The sequence below is a fragment of the Chelon labrosus genome, assembly GCF_963514085.1.
Source record: "Chelon labrosus genome assembly, chromosome: 7".
Classification (NCBI taxonomy): domain Eukaryota; kingdom Metazoa; phylum Chordata; class Actinopteri; order Mugiliformes; family Mugilidae; genus Chelon; species Chelon labrosus.
In genome coordinates, this window is record NC_140343.1 from 25,603,948 (window position 1) to 25,625,951 (window position 22,004).

At 40.3% G+C, this 22,004-nt stretch overlaps 1 protein-coding gene across 1 annotated transcript in view; it reads left to right on the forward strand.

The window, feature by feature from the left end:
• ptprfa (protein tyrosine phosphatase receptor type Fa) overlaps positions 1-22,004 on the forward strand; it is a 176,288-nt gene that overhangs the window by 62,552 nt on the left and 91,732 nt on the right. The window contains exons 5-6 of the mRNA XM_084548704.1: positions 2,740-2,928; positions 11,412-11,522. Of these exons, the coding sequence (XP_084404830.1) occupies positions 2,740-2,928; positions 11,412-11,522 (300 nt within the window). The remainder of the gene's footprint in view (positions 1-2,739; positions 2,929-11,411; positions 11,523-22,004) is intronic.

The window sequence follows — 22,004 nt, forward strand, 5'->3', positions numbered from 1 at the left end:
AGGGATAAAACACAAAGACACAAAACCACATATGTTTAGGAATGTGTTGGTTTGGCAGCATATGATTTGCTCTAATGTCAAACTTCAGGGACAATGAAAGTATTATGGGCTTGTGTCCCTTTTCTGTTTTTTTCTCCATCCCACTGCCAGCTTAAGTCACGGCATATGAGTGGTATCATTTGCTGACTGTGTGGAGTGAAGAGGCTTTTTGATGATGCTGGGAGTCTTCCACCAGCGTTCAGCCAGCCAGTTACTTCTCCCATGCTCCCTGGAGTTTCATTTTAAATCTGTCACCATCTTTTCCTCCTTTCCTCATGGCCCATACTAAGCTCTTTATTAGAAGCTGTCCCAGTAAGGCACGGAGAGCTTGTCAAACTGCATGCTGAAAAGTTTGACAACTCTGCATCATTTCTATTTTAGAGATCATCAAGGTCCACAGACGTAGGAGGTTGCCGTGGATGAATGGTTCCCCAGAAGGGCAGCCTTTAACAAAACCGGCTGCTGTTTGTTTCCCTCAAGTTATTTATACGAAAACAAGAGCATTCATGATGTCTAATATAGTATTTTCAACTATATTATAATGTGGTTTTACACTATTAAATATATTATTTGCTCTTTGAAATCTTTTATTACCTGTAATGACATAATCTCACCAACAGCAGTATTCCAGGTTAAACGGATTTTCTCCTGAAAGTGAGGCAGGCATTGATCCTTTCACCGCAGAAAAGTCAAGACAATTAAACAAGAAGAACAACAAAACAGCTATGGAATACTTATTATAGATTTCTTATAGTTCCGCATCAAAGCAGACCTCCACACTTCCATCTCTATCCAGGTGTCTTGTGATCTATAAAGGTCGACCTCATTTTCATATCTACTGCGTGACTTTCTTATGACTTTCATTTGGGATTGTGACAAAAAATAAATAAATAAAAACATCAGTTGGGCCTAAACTGCGCAGCAAATCAACTTTGAAACGTGTCATAAACTCAGCGGAGTTCTGCATAAGTTAGCTTCAAGCACTGTGAGACAGTGACAAATTGACATGTTTTCCACTCACAGCTTACCGTATGCTGGGACTGTTCGGGACTCAGCTGCTGCTGATAGCGGCTTTCGTTACTTCTGCATGCTGAATTATTGCCCGTATGCTGCAGCATAATGAAGAGAGCGATTGTATCAGAATCAGACAGACTTGGAGCTGGTAAACCTCAGCAGCCTGCTGAGTTTTTGGAAATGTGCTGCAGCAGTTTAGATATACTCACATCTCACATGTACTGTACTATGGAATACTTTCAGTGGCTGATAAATATTTGTTTTGTACATTGATTAAAATGCATTTAATTTATTTGTTCAACTGTCGTGATAAAACAAACTGATTTCAGACTTGAAATACAATAAGTGTACTACTGCAATACACACTCATCTGAAAAGGCATTCGTTAATGCTAGCGGAGGAACGGTCCAAACCCTCTCGACAGAAGTCAATTAACAACTTCACCAAACGTCCTGTGGTAACAGAGAGAAGGAGGCTGCACATCGCATCTTCAAAGATATTAGACATTCAGCTGATATACACAGAGAAGGCTTCAGAGCAATATTGCATTTTTATTTTTCTGTTTTTCATCCCAGCTGAACTATCCTTTCTCACAACACACTGTGAAGTATTATTATGCTATTGACGGTGCAGATTTATATAAACTATTATCTGCAGTGCACAGTACTGATAAGCTCATGTGTTTATGTTCAGTTCTGTTGTGTTCTAGTTGTTGACATTGTTGCTGTGGTTGTAGAGCGTGTTTTTTGTCCTTGATGTCAGTGAATGCACCGTGAGAGAGACGGAAGTTATAGTAGAGTTGAGAGTTTGCCGAGCGAGAAGAGCTGCTTATTAGAAGTGTCAGACTGACGGTGTTGACATGGTCTACGACCGACAGTACTTTGTGTTCAAGCTTCAGTTAACTTGCAGAAAAGCCTCCATAGATTCTTTTGTGTAAGACCCTACAATATGTATTCAGGTCAAGAATATAGATTTCATTGTTGCAAAGCATTACTTTCTACTGTGTTCTCATGAGTGACATCGTCAGCGACTCAGCTTTCACCACACAATGCAGACAATGCAGAGTTCTCAGAATAACCAAAAAAATTAAATGTTTGCTATATTTACAAGTCCAGACCCATGTATTCCAGGGCGATACCCTTTATTTTGGAAAGCTGTGTACACTAAAGCGTGGAACATGTTCCCTCATCTATTGGATGAGACAGTTACGACATAATTCATATTGCACGAGAGAGAGAGTTGGAGAGCTGTTTAAAGCTGTTGCTGTGTCTGAGAAGCATGGGCAGGGGTGTGAAATGGGATTTTCAGCCCATGATATTATTATTATGTTCCAGTCCTGGCATTTGACTGCGCTAAGCGTTTCAGATTACGTGAGTTTGGTAGCGGCCTTTCTCTGTCAGAAAGCATTTAACTGGCACTGAGAGTGCATGGCCCTTTCTCGCGTTCACACACATCCATGACGGGAAATTCTGCGGAGAGATTAGTCATGCAGTGGCCCAGCACTTCTTACAGCTGGATTTTACTGTGCTTGAACTTCATGCATGAAACCACACATGCTCAAGGTTACAAAATGAGAGCTGCGACCTCATGGCTGGGTCCTTGCTGAAATGCACATCCAGTGATTGACTGAAATCTTATTGTGTCCAGCAGAGTGCCAATGTTTGTTTGTCTCTTTATTTGCCACAGAGGACCAGATACCCCATGGTTTCCCCACGATCGACATGGGGCCTCAGCTGAAGGTTGTGGAGAGAACGCGTACAGCTACAATGCTGTGTGCAGCCAGTGGTAACCCCGACCCGGAGATCTACTGGTTCAAAGATTTCCTGCCTGTGGATATTAGCAGCAGCAATGGGCGTATCAAACAACTGCGATCAGGTAAAAAGCACCATTCTCAATCTGTTTACCCTAACATGTTTGATCCACAATAAGTGGTACCTGTTGCATGGCACGTGGAGTAAGCTGCACTTGTAGAGCAAGGTGCAAGTGGGATATTTGGTGAAGCCATTTTTCGTAACACTTACTGTATATCACCAATATGTGAATATGAATTTCCATTTACAGTACCAAACCTGTGTACTCATTTGACACAGAATGAAATGCTTCCATTATCTCCTGTACTGTGTACCAGATCAAATGTCTGGTCAGCTCAGATAAATTTTTGTTTCATTGTGCAGTTATTAAATTAATTGAAATTGTTGCCATTTTTGATCAATACATGATCCATCTTCTTCTTGTTAATAATTCTCTAATTAAATTCCTTTTCAGTTGGAAAATGATTTAATTCAGTCGCGCTATATTAAATACAGAAGTTTCTTAATGGCATTTGGCTACATCGTTCTGTGTATCTCTTGAGAAAAGGCAAGCACAGTTGAAAACGTTTCCAGAATCAGAGCCAAATTGGCTGATGAATGAACATCTACGACATCTATTAATGGCCTACATGAGGGTTGTTGAAAATGACATCACATCATTCAAAAATGCCTATGTGAATCATGATAGTTGCAGACAGGAAAAGTAAAATACACACTAAGCTTGAGATGGAGACAAATGTTCCCTCATATACAGCGTTACCTGAGCAGCACCTGTGTGGGAATATTGGTTTGCCAATCGTGCTTAGCACACCACAGATGGTGATGAATGGTAAAGCATAGGCAGCAATGTGAAGGAACTCGGTGTGGTGGATGCCAGCAAAAAGAACATCTTCCTCCAGAAAACCAGCTCACAGTGGAGCTGGATGACTCCTAATCAAACTCCTGTCAGCTCCCTAACTTCACTTTCTTTGTGAAAATAGAAATATTTATTCTTGCCAAATATCAGGAGCGCCCACACAATGTTGGATTGTCTGTCCTGGTCCAAACTTTCTTGCCAACACCTTGCAGCAACAGTAAAAAAAAAAGGCAGATTTCAATTCACTGCCCATCTTGTGGTTGCTCTCTTCTGAATGCAAGAAGAGAGGAAACATTAAAAGATGTGCTCCAAGTCACTGCGAGGGCCTTAGGTAGAGGAACACATGCCATGTATCATTAACCAAACGACATGGTAATTTGTTTCAGTTTGGTTCACAGGCCCTGTTGTCACATGCAGTCACACAGTAGTCAAGCGCAAATGTCTTCCTTGCTTTTATTGGAAAAAAAAACTGAATTATCCTGTGTCACACGAGGCCAGCGAAATATGTAGTCAGTGTAAATTCAGCGCCCCAGAATTGTTGAATTTATTTGTTTCAACATAATGCATTATACAGAGGAGAGATAAGATTTGCTCATGAATTAGTTAGTCTTATTAAATGACTTTGATTCATTAAAACTTCTAATAGCTTCAGTTTTCAATTTGATCCCTTTGATCCCCTTTGGAGGAAAAAAAAAGTCCTATGACTTATGTACTTATGTAAGGCTTCCTCTGGCGTCAGCTTGGTCTGCCAGTAATTTCTATCAGAGCATGTTTCTTTCTAGATGGGATCGCTGCTTGGCCAAAATAAAAGTCGCCACCTGGATTTAACTAAGCAAATAGGTACAAGCCTCCTATTGGATAATTACTGCATGGGTGATTATCTTTCAGCTGGCAACAAGTTATTTAACCCCAACTGATGCAATGAGTAGCTTCTCATTTCTTAAACAACCATGTCAAAAGACACATCCCATGGTCGTGGAAAAGATGTTAGTCTGTTTGAGAAGGGTCAAATCATTGGCATGCATCAAGAAAACATCTAAGGAGATTGTAGAAACTACTAAAACTGGGTTAAGAACTGGCCAATGCATTATTAAAAACTGGAAGGATAGTGGGGAACCATCGTCTTTGAGGAAGAAATGTGGTCAGAAAAAAAAAAATCCTGATTGATCGTGATCAGTGATCACTTAAACGTTTGGTGAAATCAAATCGAAGAAAAACAACAGTAGAACTCAGGAATATGTTTAATAGTGAAAGTAGGAGCATTTCCACATGTACAATGTTGAACTCAAGGGATTGGGACTGAACAGCTGTGTGGCCTTAAGAAAACCACTAATCAGTGAGGCTAACCAGAAAAAAAGACTTAAATTTCCTAGGAAGCATAAAGATTGGACTCTGGAGCAATGGAAGAAGGTCATATGGTCTGATGAGTCCAGATTTACCCTGTTCCAGAGTGATGGGGGCATTAGGGTAAGAAGAGAGGCAGATGAAGTGATGGACCCATCATGCCTAGTGCCTACTGTACAAGCCTGTGGGGGCAGTGCTATGATCTGGGGTTGCTGCAGTTGCTCAGGTCTAGGTTCAGCAACATTATGTGCCCAAAGAATAAGGTCAGCTGACTACCTGAATATACTGAATGAATATGGCCAGGCAGTGTATATAGGGGAGTTCGAAGTGAAGAGGAGTGTGACATCGCTACAACATTAGGTTCATTCATCAAAGATGTGTTTACACTGGACTGGCCTAGCAGTGAATTAAAACATCTTAAAACACTTAAAACTTTCTTGCGTTTGAATGTAAGACAGGAATACCAATGTTTACTGTGTAGGTAAAGTGTGACAAAGACTTTGCTGTTTATTTGTTGTGAATATTTAAACCAAGGGTTGACATGAGTCAGTGGCCTCTTCTTTCTGATGTGCTTTATGAACCAAATAATGCGAGACACATTAGCCTATTATACTTATTATTATAATCTTATGCTAAGTCTACAGTCATCCCCCTTTTAAACAGCCTATTAGATGATCCGATAAAATGTTTTAGTTTCATTTGTTCTGCTTGGAAAACTTCATGCCCACCTGGATTTAACTTCTTGCACACACACCAACAGTTACTGTTGAAAAAACAAAACAAAACAAAAAATCCAGACATTGTGAAAATATAATAAAGTCTTATTATTTTTCACAATGAAACCCTGAGATTTGTCATGACACGCTGATTTCATGCCAAAGTGGTATGGGATTCAGGGAGCTGTCAGACAGCTGAGGAGGAAAGTCATGGCAGGTCTCAGTATTGTCCAGTCCCGCCCTCTGAAAGCTGCTGATGTCTCCTTTATCAGACCCCGAGGGCCACACAGCTTCCAGGGCTCCCCTTCTGATATCGCTCACCTATCAGACACGTTGTGTTCCTGTCAGCTAAAGAGTGGCTTGGTTTATTATCCAGATCGTCTGCATCTGCATAGTAACCATCCCTCTCTCTCTCTACCGTTTGCTGCATATGACCTTATATGCCCAAATGGCCCCAGTTAACGAGAAATTATTCTGCTATGCAACTAGAACGTGCAGTGCAATGGCTTTGCAATGAATTTAAACTACAATCTGAGTGTGGTTTTCACATATAATTTTAGTACCAACCGAGCTACAGTCTTTTAATAAGGTAGGAGGTGGAGTTGGGGTTTAATTCAGCACCCAGACTTTTGATTTGCTATAATAACTGCTTTCATTTAATGTAACCGTAGCTAATGGAAGTTAATTCTACAAGATGTTCAAATGAAAAAAAGATCTCTGTTTCACATACTCAGTGGATGCAAACATGTCTACTTGTTGACCTGACCTAATATAGTGATAGTGACACTATCCTCAGTGTTACTAAACATAAAGTTATAGAACGCTCCTGGATAATAGTGAGATCTCATAGCTGAGGTATACTGTATGCAGTGGGCAGCAGCAGTAAATGAGATCTGTCATGTTCATATCTAAATCTTATTCTGGGACTCCACAATGGCTTCTTGTTATTCATAATTCAAACTGTCCTCATTTATCTTATACTTACTATTTGCACAGCCCCTCAGGTCATCCACTGTCTGAAACAAATGTCGACTTTCTTCTGATTAGCCAGCATCCTTCTTCTGGCCAGAGCCCACTGCTGGCGAGAGTTTCAGAATTTGACAAAAATAAAAAATTCAATTAGGAAATTTTTTTTTCTTTCGTGTCGAGTAGCAACAGTGAGCGTCACCCACACTGAAGAAAAGACTCCATTAACATTACATGAACAGCCGATAAGTCAAAGTTAAATAAGTTAAATGTTCACTGTGTCAGAACCTATTTAGAAAAAAAAATAAAAAATCACACCATCTCCAACCTGAAGAAGGCAGAAATTACCTCAAGGAAGTGTAAACATTTTCTGAGGACAATTTTACCATTTCAACCAACCTTTCGTAATACTTGCTAAATTATTTAAAAGGAAATGTGGCCATAGGTATACTGTGTTAGAAGCTGAGCATACAAAGACATCCATAATGAGTTGTCGTACATTTAGCGCGAAAGTAGAAGAAAACAAAGGAAGCCATGCCTCATAGTTGTCTGAAGCCTCAGCTTTTGCACAATTTGGTGTGAAGAGTGTGTTAATTTACCTTATTATTTGAAACATTGGCCACATTTAATATGAGCATATGACATTGTAACATTATTGATAAAGTATGCCTAAAAAAACAAGGAAAAGCCTAATAAATCCTTAGCATCTGTTGCTAGTGAGAAGCGCTTAGATAGAGCAGATAGAGCCAAGGGAAACCAAAAACTTCTGGCCTCTATTTTAACTGGGAAGTGCAATATTTGTCATGGCAGTGACTATTGTTGTTAATCTAGATCACCAAGGATGCCAGGGCTTAAGCTGTCAGCTAACATGCATAGATGTCAGCTGTACAGTTCAAAGTCATCAGGAAATATCTAAAATGATGAGGCCTAATTCATCATTTCTAAATCTACCATGTGTTTAATGTGGAGAGAAAAAACAAGAATAATTTAATTACAGTTGCAGTTGCTTGTTCAGCCCTTAAACAATGTACAGAGAAAATGCCTGTGACAGTTCAAATGGCTCAAATAATGTGACGACTGTTACAAAAATACATCAGCAGTATGCTAATTCTGGAGCTTGATGCCACAATTCTTGAACCACTGAGGCTGCAACATCACAAAGTATTTCCGGACAGAAGTCAGATTTCTTTGAATTTAATCTAAAGAAGAGCAGGCAGCTTGTGTTGTTGTGCACCTGAACATACAGAAGAATGCAGGAGAGAGAAAAAAATACCTTTACCCCTTTAGGTTATAACCAAATTAGGCATGTTGTTAGTGCATGAGGGGTCAAGTGCTTTATAGTTAGGTGCTTCAAGGGAAAAAAAAAAATAAAAAGCAGGTGTGGGGCTTTATGATGAGCAGCCTTATGATCACAACAGGATACCAGCTCTGTGGAGCAAATAACCAGGTGTATAATGCAAATAAGCACCATGTTATAGTAAATAACCAGATACACAAATGACAGACTCACGGTTTGAAGCTGGGGTATGATACTTTACTGAAACAATTTTGAGCTTTCTAGAACTTGTGTGCAAAATAAATCAAATGTTTTCACCATGAATGTTTTTTTTTCTCAGCTAAAACTTTATTTATTCAGCAATAAGTATGATCTTACATCATATTTACTGACATTATTTTAAACCTGGTGATACTAGAAGCCTTTCCTATCTCTACTGTTACTCTTATCTTTCTCTATGTCACTTATAATCTATCTTCTCTATACTAATGGTGATCTTCAATCTTATTTGCATTCACAATACCTCACAGGTGGTACACCAATAAGAGGTAAGAATGCTGGGTACAGGACACATTCACTCATCCTCCTCTCCTCCTCACTGCCCACGCTCCTCCATCGCCTCCGTCCCAATCCTCCTCCCGCCACCTCGGTGTGTCCCCATTTCCAGTCCTCTTTTCCTTCTTGCCTGCTCCGACACGTTCTCCGCCTTCAGCACATAACCTTTCAGAGCTGTTTATGCTCCCGGAAAACATGAAATCCGGAGACAGGTACACACTGCGTTTTATGAGTGAGCTCAGCCGACTCCGTTCCACGCAGAAAATTGGTCTCTGGTTCAACTCTGGTGGTCATGCGTTCATTGAAAACAGATGCAGTATATTCTTGATTGAATGTGTCACATTATCTGAGATCACTTCAAAATAAAATCAAGCCAGCTTTATTTGTCATGTATATATGTACACACTTACATGCAATTTGCAGTGGGCAGCTATAGCCATAGGTGCCTTGCATATATGCATATATGCAAGGCACCCAGTGAGCAGTTTTGTGCATGCTCAAGGCACCTCAGCTGTGGGCTTGGATCAAACCAGTGACCTTTCGGCCCCTAAGCTGCTTCTCAAACAACTATTCCACAGGTCCCCCCACTGTCAGCTGCCAGTTTCATCCAGTTTCAGCACAGGTACACATGCATACCGACATGCAAGTGTGGTATAATGATGCTGTTGTATACCACACAGTCATTTATCTATTATTATCCAGAAAATGACACCAGTGTACTGAGACACACGCTACCATCTCTGCACAAACAGTTTTGTTGACTGTGACGATATGACATATAGATGAAATAGACACCGAAAAAAGCTCCTTTTCACTTTACTGTATGAGGATAAAATCACAGACACATTCAACATGCTGACAAACACATGTTGCCATGTTTACCTTGTGCATTTTTAAGATAAGTATACCGATTACAGGTTACATTGTTGACAGTCACAATGATCAGCAGATCGATGACAGCACTCTACGGATTCACTCTAAAATGACATCTGCACTACCACACAGACCCGCTGAATGATCTGTTTCGGTTTCAGACCCCAGAGGAAACACACCAGAGGCCAATTAGTAGTCACACAACCACTGGATCCAATTGTCTGACATTTACAAGAGCTCCCAACGAACTGAACCAAATGGACAAGCTGCACCAAACGTTGAGTCATTGTGTTAACATCGCCTTTCCAGTAATGTCTAAAGGCTGTTGAAAACATCAGCAAATGGACAAAGTACATGACAAAGCTCTTGGTTAGCAAAATGGTCTTTTTAATAATTACCTATGATGTTGCATTTCTCTCTATTTAAAGAGATAATTGAGTCAGTGTAGATGTTACTGGTCATGGAAGGGAGTTTGTTTGCACGATACCTTACCACGTGCGTAGTTAGAAACGACACGCCACATGCACTTAATGGAAGCACACGCTCCTTTACTGAATGCTCAAATTGTGATGTATCATTGTGTTTAGGCCGTCATACTCTTCAACAGCGACACCTTCTCCTGCAGCAATCAGTAGGCTTTTATCACGCGCCTCCCAGCTTCTTTTACGTTGTTGTCGGTTCTCGGAGTGAATTTAGCATTTTTTTTCTACTGAAAGGCCTCCTCTAGAATTGCTGAATGTGCAATGAGATGAACAATCATCGCAAAGTGGAAAGAAGGGACATACAGAAGCACACAAATGCAAAAGCAGACAGTGTGAGGACTGGTCGTGGACAGCCACACAATTGGAGACAGTTAAAGAGTTTTGAAAGAACAACTTACACTCTCATTACCATATTTACATGGTGTTTTGTGATATGTCGTGTATGTGAGAGCAGAGAGAGAGAGAGAAACAGAATGAACGCGTGTCAGGACATACGTTGCATCCCGGATGAAGGCTCCTCCACTTCCATTGCTGTCAATACCAGCTGCACCGGGGATGTTTCTACGCACGCCATTCTTACAACCACTGGTTCACTAGCTCCTAACATTGTGCTACAAATCCATCCCATGTTGCATTTCAGGATTGCATTCTGAAATATGTGCATTTGAACATTTTATTTCTCATATTTCTATTGTCCACTACTATGCTGCATGGTGTATGTCACATCCACACTTAATATACTGTATGATACTGCATAGTTACTAATCGTGCATCCTTGCTTTCTATCTTAAATCTCACCTCTCCGATGACAGCTGATGATTACAGTACATGTTTGTATAAATGCTAAGAAATTGTCATGAGCCATTTTTGGAATGAATGGATGTAAATCATGTTGTCAGGTAAGTATTCTGTGTTTTTAGAGCAGTGGTTAGTGGAAGCTGGGGTTGGGGGAGTAAGGGTCTAGCCAAAGGAACCACAGGAATACTATTCAGGGGGTTTGAGAATTAACCAGATATTTAGTTACATTACATCTTATGTTCCAAAAATGAAAAGTTTTATATGTTTTTGTCTTTGTGTGTTCTACTTGTCTCCTTGGCAAATCTGAATCAGTGTTTAGGCTACCTAAGGACACTTTGCTGTAAGCTATTGGGTCAAAGTCTGGGCTACAACAGCATCTGGTGTAGCCAAGAAGGCCTTTTGATTGTCAACTACAGCCTTATTGCCTTATTAACGTGATGCTGTTGCGGAGTCCAGGGCCATCTTGGTCAAGCCAAAGAATAGGTCACTGATGAGCTATTAGATATACAGCAGTGTAGGTGTCAAAATAACAAGTAATTTTTTTTGTAAATAAATCAGATTTGGGTTTAATAGCTATCTGGGTATAGGATGTAGAAGTGTCCAATGACTCCTCTATACAGCATATGTGTGTGTGTTTCATTGTTCGTAGTGCATATCTGAACTCTTGGCCTCGTTCCTCAGGAGCTCTTCAGATTGAGAACAGTGAGGAATCCGACCAGGGCAAGTACGAGTGTGTGGCAGTCAACAGCGCCGGGACCCGCTATTCAGCTCCAGCTAACCTTTATGTTCGAGGTAAGATCCCTCTTGACCCTGAACGACCGCTTCCCGCTGCCATTCAGGTCAGCGCCTCCAGCAAATTGCTCCCCTCTCGTCACCTCCTGCTCTGCCATGTGAATACTAGTTGGAAAACTGGCTCACTGGATTCTGTTGCTTCGAAAGTAAAAACCTGTTGACGCCTGTCTCAGCTCTCACACTGTCATTTCCTTCTCTCTCTCTCTGTCTTTGCGTCTTGTTCTTGTCTTGTTGGTGGTGATTTATGTAATTTGCTCCACTTCCCTGTTGCTACTTTGCTTGACCTACCTAAACTCAGGGTAATTGGGGGAGGGGGGTTGTTTTGACTCGTCAGGGGTGAGGGAGAGGTTGGCTGCGGTTCTGCCTCTTTATTTTGGGGGAGGAGGAGGTTTACATGTGGAGTCTTGCCACAAAGAGAAGCTGACACCTTTGCAGTTGTACATCTCATAATGGAGAAGACAGGCAGGAAATTACCCCCCAAAAGCAGCTTCCAGTCAGATGGATGTACTGCAACAAAAGCCACGAGGGTCAAAGCAAGCCTTGGGGCTGCTCATAAAGCTTTTCAGCAAATAACTTTCTTAGCTTCAGCCAATGTGAGGTTCTCAAAGTCAGCTTTCTAAATTCAAATGAAAGGTGAAATTTCTCCTTTTAACTGCAAATTCACAATAAAGTTTTAAAAACATCAGAATACTAAATAAGGCAACAACCCAATGTTAATGCGCGGTTAACTCCGCAGTTATGGCGCGGCGACGCAGACCGGTAGCGTGTATCCGCTTTAGTGTTTCTGGCTGCTTCTTCATCTCCACAGTTTTAGAATTGATTGTTTTGGATCAATAATGATGCAACACGTCGAGGAAAGGTTAATCGAGATCTAAACCCATGTTTATCTGGACCAATCAGTGAGTGGAGTTGTATGTGCGATGTAGGACAGACCTGCTGTACAGATGGGGCACCCTGTGACCACAGACCAGCAATTTCTTTCCCTGCAGCAGTAAAACTATATGTATTCTTTTTGCTTATCTCAGTAACGTTACACTGCCTTTGATAAAATGCTAATGATTTGACTCCGACCCTAGAAACCTCATATCAGCTGGCCTATAGATTACCCTTTAGAACAGAACAAGGATGGATTTTCTTTTCCGTTTTTTGTTCGTCAGTTTGTTTTTGTTCCGATAATGATATGAGCTAACAAATAGTTTTACAAGAATCTCTCAGAACAGAAAATGAGACAGTCTTGAAGATATTTAGCTAATATTTGAATGTATGACTAATTTGTTAATGGTGCTAAATAAATAAAAATAAAAAGTTTCATTTTATTTTGCATTAAAGATCCTCCACTAAACCGCATCAAATGGAGCCGTAGCCAACAAGTTCAAAATGTGAAACGTGTGACTTGTTACCTTTTTTCAAGGTTCTGTTTTTTATTGCTATAACCTGTAACCCCTCTAGGTGTGCCGGTACATGTTTCCATTTTCATCCCACAGTGAAGCTTCAATCACTACAACATATGTTAGAAATATGTTGCTGAAGTGTGTGTTTCCTGTTTCGCTGCTTGTTTTTCTCTTCATCTTATTTTTTAGTTTGTCTTTTCTTTCACTATATTTGGTGCATCAGTCCACTGTGTCGATTCCACCCAAGGATCAGTAAGAGTAAGATAGACGGTATGTTTCTGTCCATGTCTTAGAAATGCTTATAATTCTTCATACACAGGAAGACAGCCAGTATTCACTGTTTAATGCACCCTGCTTTATTGCAATTCTTATACTGGACGTATGAGAGACGGTTTTTGCTTGGAATACAGGTTTGGTTCTCTGATCCACTTAGCTGTTAAAAACGATAACAATGTGGTTATCAAATTGTGCACATAGCTGATACGTGACTCCAATGTTCCATATCAACACTCATACGATTGAAATCGCTGATAATGGTTTTGTATGTACTACTTACTGGGAAATAAATATAAATAGAGAAAATGAGATAAAAATGCTTTACTTTAACACTAAGTGGTACTGCTAATTGCATTCAACTCAATGGCCAGCTTTCATAGAGCATTTACCTGCTGGATGACAAAATACATACAGTCCTTTGTCTATACAAGAATGCATTGTAAAAAAGAGAAAAAAAAAAGAGTGTGCCAAGTGAGGAGGTTATGTAAGTTGGTTTAAATCATTCAGCCCTAAGGATACTCTAATTTCAGACTGAAATAATAGTTTAAATGTAGAATACATGTTACGTGTTTTTTTGTATTCCAAACAAGAACTGTTGATTTTGTCCCATTACTTTTAAAAGTGTAGTTGCCTCAGGAAGGCATCACTTTACAGCTAACTGTAATTCCTGTAGGCCTTTCTATATACATTTCATGCAAAGTCTTTGACTATGGCTTAGATGACATTAATGATTACACTTATAACTTCATTAAATGGCTGCACAAAGCCACCTTGACTGCTTTACCATGACTAATCGCCACCAGATTTGTCTTCTCATCTGTTATTGGGTAAGTGGACAAAAACAAGACAATGTCCATGCACTCGGTTTTCATCTTTAATGCAGCATTAGTTTTATCAGTTGTCTGAAATTAATCTGCTCTCAGTCTGTATTGGGCACATGGCAAAAGGAGTACAAATTTCCAAGGTGAGTGTTTGATTAATCCTGTTAGAGACATGATTATGTGCTCATTGATTTCAGGGGCGCCGTGGCTCAGTTCCCCCACAGTCAATGAGCAGCAGTAACACACTGTCTGCTTTGAGTGCTTAATGAGGTCTGGTTGTCAGCAAGCCTTAATTCACAGGCTCTGCAGGGCTCAAATGCTAGAAAGTTAATGACAGGGAAAGCACCGGAAAGTAGGTGTGTCCAACAATATGTGTGGATGCTGTCTGGAAACAGTGGAGTGGTGCTATATTTCACTCTCATTGATGAGCACTAATAGTCTTGCCATGTGTCTTATTCTGTTTATGTGGGGATGTATCATTAATGGTCTTTTGCTTTGTGTGTGTGGTAGGTGTGAATTGCAATGTTACATGCCATATAGTGTGCGTGTTTGTGTGTGGTTGTGTTTTTGCCACTTCTGCACAGACTATTGTCTCCACTGTGATTTTCTTTCCACTCCTTCATGGATAAGCAGATATTTGCCTGTTTTACTCTCTCTGTTTCTCCTTGTCTTCTTCCTCCCACTCCTTATTTTGCCCCTCTCGTTGTTTATTTTTTCTTTCTTACTTTATCTGAAATCCCTCCATCATCATTGCACCTGCCATCCAAAAAAACAATCCAAATGTCACCACTCAGATCAACGGGAAGGTTGGTTTTTTCACTCTCTACTCTCCTAAAGGCAAGGCCTGGCAGACTGGAGCCGTGCTGCGCCGGCATCTCGCTTGGCGCCTCAGGCCCGTCCCGGCCTCTTTCTCAGGATCCCAACCCCAACAGTGCAACTACCCTGCCCCCTCCTACTCCCATTGACCACCACCCTAGCCATCCCCCTGCTTCTACATATATGTGCAACATCTCATATTGCTCTATGCAGCCTGCTTCTCTGGAATTTTGTGAAATGAGCATGTCCTGAAGCCAAAAATGTGTTCTGTGCACAAATGACAAATTTCTCCACCAGAAAAGGATTATATTTTGGATGTGACTAACAATTTGTCATTGTAAGTAGCAACAGTGTGGAGTGAAATCGTGCTGTAAAGTGAGAGAAGTAGGTGTTGAGGTTTCCATTGTAATTCCTCCATGTTTTCCCACAAGTTTAAAAATGAGTAAGCGATTTCAGATTTGACCAGCATGAAGAAAAGGGATAATTACCATTTAATTTGCAGCCAGGACAACAGCCTCGTTGCTGATACTGTGAGGTGCTTAGGCAGCAACACAACATGCTTGTTGTCCACATTGTATGCCTTTGCTTTTATTTGCAGAACCACAGAGCCTATCATTGTAAAGCACACTTTTTGTAAAACCATTTTTTTACTGCACAAGAACTATGCACCTTAACTTAGAAAAGAAACTATATCTTAGCTTCATGTGACAATTAAAAAACAATTTGCCTCGATTATGTAGGGACAACTTTCTTGGTAGAAGGGGATTATCATTTTTACATAAGATGTATCCACAGCATCTCTGACTTCAGAGTTTGTGCTCACTTCACAAAATTGTGCATCAGTCTCATAATGTCCTCTCCAGCATGCCCATCATGGTTTTACTGTCTTGGCTAATTTAAACGCATGCCTCACCCCAGGCTCCTGCTGCTTTGACCATTCTCTCCTGCTTGAAACGTAGACCCTCCAAGATCACCAAATAGCCGTGTTTACAGCTCTCCTACTGCCGGATCATTAATACCAGCAGAATGTTGATGAGTTCGGACTTTGAGGGGGAGTGAACTGCTGGAGGAGAGAAATGAAGCCCTAGCCCGAGTGTTTGATATGTGGATATGCTAACTTGTGGTATAAATTGTTAGTCAGATACTGCATGTTTGCAAGGGTTCTAATTTATCATTTCAGTTCACTAACAATACTAAGTTTGAAAATTGTTTGCTTGATTGTTGTTAACAGCAGAAAAGACAAGTTAACTGGCAAAAACAGACTTGAAGCAAGAAAAAGCAAAGACACTAAAATGGATGAGGAGACTGTAAATGAGAATAAAGGAGAATAACTTAATTTTCTAGCTCTATAAAATTACATTTGAAAAGATTCTATAAATAGATTCTAGATACATATAAATAATAATAATAATAATAATAATAATGATAATGAAAGATACAATTTTCATTTATAACTATCGGTCTCCTCTCAGTAAAACACATTGTTAAAACATGGTTTTAGATTATTTTGTTTTTGCAATTTCGTTAAAAAACTAAAACCTAAATCTGTACCTTCAATTCAGTCCTTTGAGCGTCTATACGTATAGCAAACTGAATTTAGGCAGTTTATCCTACTCTTGCTTACAGGTCTTTTGAAACTGTGTACTTGTTCTGAAGTCACTCCAGTGGCTTTGGTTCACTATTCTATACTTATACCTGAACTGTTGCCCCTTCCCCAGGTGTATGGAAACAGGTACAACTTTTCTGTCCTTGGTTGTATTTATCCTTCCCTAAACTTTGAGAGAAGGATGTCCCTGTCCTGCTCCTGCTTCGATGCATACAAGTGTGAACTCCCAGCCCAAGGATCAAAGTTACAAACTCGTAATCCCTGGTTCTTTGATGACAGAGTGAGGTGTTTGACTATGGGAATCGCCCATAGGTGCACCAAGGTGTGACCAACTACCGAAGCTCCAATAACACCACGTCCGTTTTTGATATACCCGCCGATCTGCAACAGGGACTCTGCCCTCCTTGAACGCCTCCCCACTCATTCGAGGAGAGAAGTGCTTACATGCTGATTTACCTCACTATGTTGTCAGAAGAACCAGGGATTTCACAATGCAATCCAAAAAAAATATTTTGACTTCGCTCACTGTTTCACTATGGGAGTTATAGTCCACTCCCAGATTGCGTCAGCTCCCTTTTATCATTAAACTGGCGTAAGCCTTTTAGGAAAGACCAGATACACCTGCATCTAAGACTGCATGAGACAGTGACAGCTAAGCAACGTTCAACATGAAAAAGCTCATAGTGTGGCTCCGCTCGCAGCCATACACATGTCCTAAATTGACAACCCTTTGAACACATCCGACAATGATGGCCAGGTGTGACTACAGGTACTAAAAGCTGGCCGTTTGTGATTGGATCGTCCAGATCGGATGATGATGCAAGGTCGGAAAAGGGCCCATATCAGTAATAAATCCTTCTCTCTCATTCTGGTCAGAATTGGCGTGATCAGGCAAAGAGGCGGTAAAGCATAAAGCAGAACGTTTGGCCACGAGTGGGCAACAGCAGTGCCTGTGTACTCCACTGTGTACTTGTGTACAGGGAGCAGAGCAGAGGGAACTGGGTGTTTTCTTGTGAGTTGAAGTGATCTCTCGCAGCCTGACCCAAGCTCATCCATATCTGCTGCACCACTTGAGGATGAAGTTTCCACTCACTTGTACAGCAGGTTCACGCTGGAGAGCAAGTCCACACATCCGTTCAGAATCCCTGGCAAATGAGTTGCCCAAAGGCATATAGGTCTTGTGCTGCTTCACACTATCAGTTTGGTTAAAAGCTGTTTAGCTGAAGGCAGAGCTGCAGCATGGTCCCCTCTGGGCCTTGGGCAGCGGGGCACGGGTGAGCCAGCTTTGATGGAATTGTACCCACTCATGTCATTGGAGCTTCGGTAGACTGACTAGTGAGATTCCCATAGAGAAACACAGAGCGAAGTTAGAAAAAGAATCGCTTTCCCTTTGGTCTTTTGGTCGTTTTAGTGGCCACTAAAAATGCACGTAGAGACATTTCTAATGCGGATGTGAACAGGTGCACTTGCAGCCGTCCGCTTCTGATTGGAACACGAAAGACGTCCCTATTTATTGCAGCTGTGACAAATGGTGAGAGAGAGAAGAGGCCACATGATAGCAACAGTTATGGAGAACAGAAGTACAGGGTCATTGATCTTACCAACCCCAATGCAGTGTCAGCTGAGAATTTTATTGGAGTAAATACTTCACTTGCTAGTGATTGGTTAGAGGAAACCAAATGTCTGTACATCTCTGGAGTTGTAATAAGTAAAAACACATTTGTGTAAGCACTTTGAGCAACCAAAATGAAAAAATAATTTAGATATGAACTGTAGAGCTGACCACACCAATTCCACAAATCACAGAAATAAAATGTTCTTTCATGGGTTTCATGGGCCAAAGCACTGAAGATGAATGTGTTATCTAAAACGAATTGTGCAGTGAATTGAATTTTAATAGTACAGTACAGTAACAGGGAAGTATGACTTGTTAGTATGCAAAATTATTACATGAAAATTATACAATAAACATTAAAATGTGATTAGTCCAACTGAAGACAAAGCTTCAACACCAACTTTAGATTAATTTCACAACATTTTCAAAAATAATTATTCAGTATGTTGAGTCCTTGTCCATGCATCTATCAAAAGCCTTGCTGCTGCATGTCCTCTCTTTAAAATGCATTTATATGTTTGCTTACCCATTTTAGACTCTCCTTCAACTCTAGCTTTGGCTTTATTAAGACTTGGCATCAAGACATTTCTTCACTTATCCCTCCTCCCTTCCCCTCTGTCTCTTGCCTCTTCTCTCTCTCTGGCATGCCGATAAAAATATGAGTTTGCCTGCATTTCTGTTTGCTTCTCTGAATGTGTGCCTCTTACTCTTCACTGTCATCATGGCCACCAAGTGACAAATTCAGTTTCACCCCAGTGCCAGTATTTTCATCCAACTTATCAGGCCATTGTCCAAAATAAATAATAGCATCACTTTTCATTTCTGAGTTAATTAACTGTTATCATTGCTTTGTGACCATTGTCCATTTCCATGGGTAACTTTCTGATTGACTAAAATAAAAACACACAGTGCTGGCCAGCATACTCACATCATCACACTGTAAAACTGCTGTACTAATTATCTTAAGCAAGCATGTCAGTCTTACTTGACCGAATCAAACTAAAAGTCTCACATTGGCAAGTGCAAACAAATTAATTAAATAGATATGTGAATAAATATAGTACTGTGTAAGCATTCTAGACACTTTTTTTGTTTTGTTTGTTTTTTTTCCATCAAACAATCCTGTAAGGGAGGTATGTGATTGGTCCCAAATTCACTGTACGCCAAGGTGGTGAGTCTAAACTAAAAAAACTACCTTTGGTCACAAGAATAACAAGCAGTCCTGCAACAGATGGGATGGTCCCCACAGTGCCCTGATCATTTAACGGAGTGAGTTGAGATTAAATGGAGACACAAAAAATGATGAGAACTGTAGCTCGTTCTCCAAAATCCTCGGAGAAGAGAGGGACATGTGAGCTACCCTGAACAACAATACCCAGATACAAAGATCCGGCATAACATTATGACCACTGAAAGGAGAATTAAATAATATTGACCATCTTGTGACAATACAGTGTTCTGTAGGGAAACTTTTGGATCTGTCATGTTACTTAGATATGCACCACCCATCTAGACCAGACCAGGCACCCCCACCCCATAATAATGACACTCCTTGATGGTAGCAGCCATCCCCAGCAGGATGCAGCCTGACACAGGCACACACACACAAACGGCTTAGGAACAACTCAAAAAAACATGAAGGACAAACTGATCGAGTATCTGTGGGATGTACTGGAACAACCCATAGCACACATCGGCCCTCACTAACAACATTCTGTTACCAGACACCACAGGACAACTTCATAATCCCCATGTCCATTCTCTGATGAGGCACAAGGGAGACCTACACAGTATTAGAAAGGTGGCCATAATGGTATGTCTGATTTGTATATATCCCTGTATATAATGTATATTCCTTGCTTCTTTCGAGTTGCAAGTGAGTCACTTATACAAGTGGAATTCAAACTTTACCACTTTTATCAGTTGTCATGAGTTTTGTTAGCAGCTGAAACAAGGAGATTCTGAATACAAGCTGCAGAAATACATTCTAGGTTGACTTCTTGATATAGAGCGAGGAGTTCAAAATAACTGGACAATCTTATGGTTGAACTGCTTCTCCCTCACACTGCCAGGAGTCAGTCGAGGTCAGTTTCTGTATCTGAAAAGACGCCCTTGCTCCCTGTTGACATATTCCAACCACGTCCAACTGGGGAGGGCCTGAAAATGACCATGACAGAGAAGGTCAAATGACACTCATTCGATGACAACTGTGCACACATTTTGGCCAGAGGAGCAGGGAGCCAACTATGGAAAACTGGAAGGGCCATCATTATCTACAGCACCACCTCCCCAGAGAGCTTACTACAATTTCACACCTGAACTCATGACACCCTGATTATTTCATGGCTGCCACATGATTGCATGTTGGGTCACAGTCAAGGTGGAATCAAACCCACAAGGGGTTACATGCTCAGGACAACATTTAGAGAAGTGAAGCATCGAAAAGAGTTTCAAGCAAGTCCTGGTGCCGTTGTTTTAGCACTTAGCCATACCATGATCTGGATGATTGAGAATCCTCACAGCAGACTAGTCCTTTGTGAATAAATTCTTTGGGATGGCTCCAAACCACACACTTCATGTCATGTAAAACTGAAATGTTTGCTAAAGCTTCACTAGTTTCAGTAATTTATCAATCCACATTAATATTCCATATTTGTGAAAACAGTACTGATGTACAGCTGGGCAGCTGAAAACCAATATATAACTATGTCTATCAATGAGATCTCTGGTGTTCCTTTGGCTCTTATGTCTCGATTTTACCAACACACACAGAGCTTTGCCACTCCTCTTTGTTGACATCCAAATTTTACAGTTCATTATTCACCACCCTTCCCTGTTAGATTGTTTAAATCTTATTTATAGCAGCCATAGTCCGTCTTGCTTTGATTTGATTTAGAGTTATAGCAGAGACGGCAAAACACTCTCCACATGGACACATTAGTGATATGCCACCTGTGTGTGTTGGAAGATCATTTGGGAAATCAAAGGGCAAGGCCTGGTTTTTCCTGTGCACTGACTGAAAATATAATGCTGCAGTTAGATTACTGTCCCATGTACAGCCATCCAGTACGGTCCAGTTTTCCCCCAATAATTTTAGAGTAAATCTGAACTCCCAGAGTCCGCTCACTGACATGAAAAAGTTACAAAGTAACATTTTAAATTAAAAAATATTAGGACACTTTTCGTACAACAAATACAAAATATATAAAATAATATACAGACATGAACAACAAAAAAATTAATTAATAATATAGACAATATTCTTCATGGAACCATGGTGAAATTGCTCAAAAATAGGACAGATGCAGAAAGAAATCTGAACAGTTGGGCAAGCATTATTGAACCTGAGGTCATGGCGCAGAAGTCACAAAATGTAATCAGTTGATTTGTGTCCATGAAACAAATTTTCAGTGTTTTCGTGACACTGAGCACAACTTGTGTATTTCATTAGCCAGTATCGTCCCTTCCAAATATTTGGAAGGGCAGCAACTGGCAGAAAATTGAATACCAGTCTTCTTTGGCAGACTTTTATTGGTCTTCATACCTGCTGGTTTGGACTTTTTTCCAAGTTGGGGGCAATGTTACAAAATAAGGGAAATTCGTCTCCATGTACACACATCCGAATATTTTTTATTTATTTTCTTCTGCTCCACAAGCTCAAAAATAAATTAAAATGAAAAGTTGAATGACATCCTGTTTCAAAAAGGAATGCTTGGTTTAGAGTTGTTGTACTGAATAATAAGTAGTACAGACATTTTAGATGTTTTAGTATTATAATCAAATGATGTGATTCAGATCAACATTTTAGGATTTTAGGCTAGTATACAGCCCTTTAAGTGTTTCTTAGCTTGTTCCACCTATTTCAAAAGGTATAAAAAGTCACCTGTAAATGAGAATTAAGCTGAGAAAATAATAGTATAATATAGATCAATGAATAGTTAGGAAGACAAAATAACG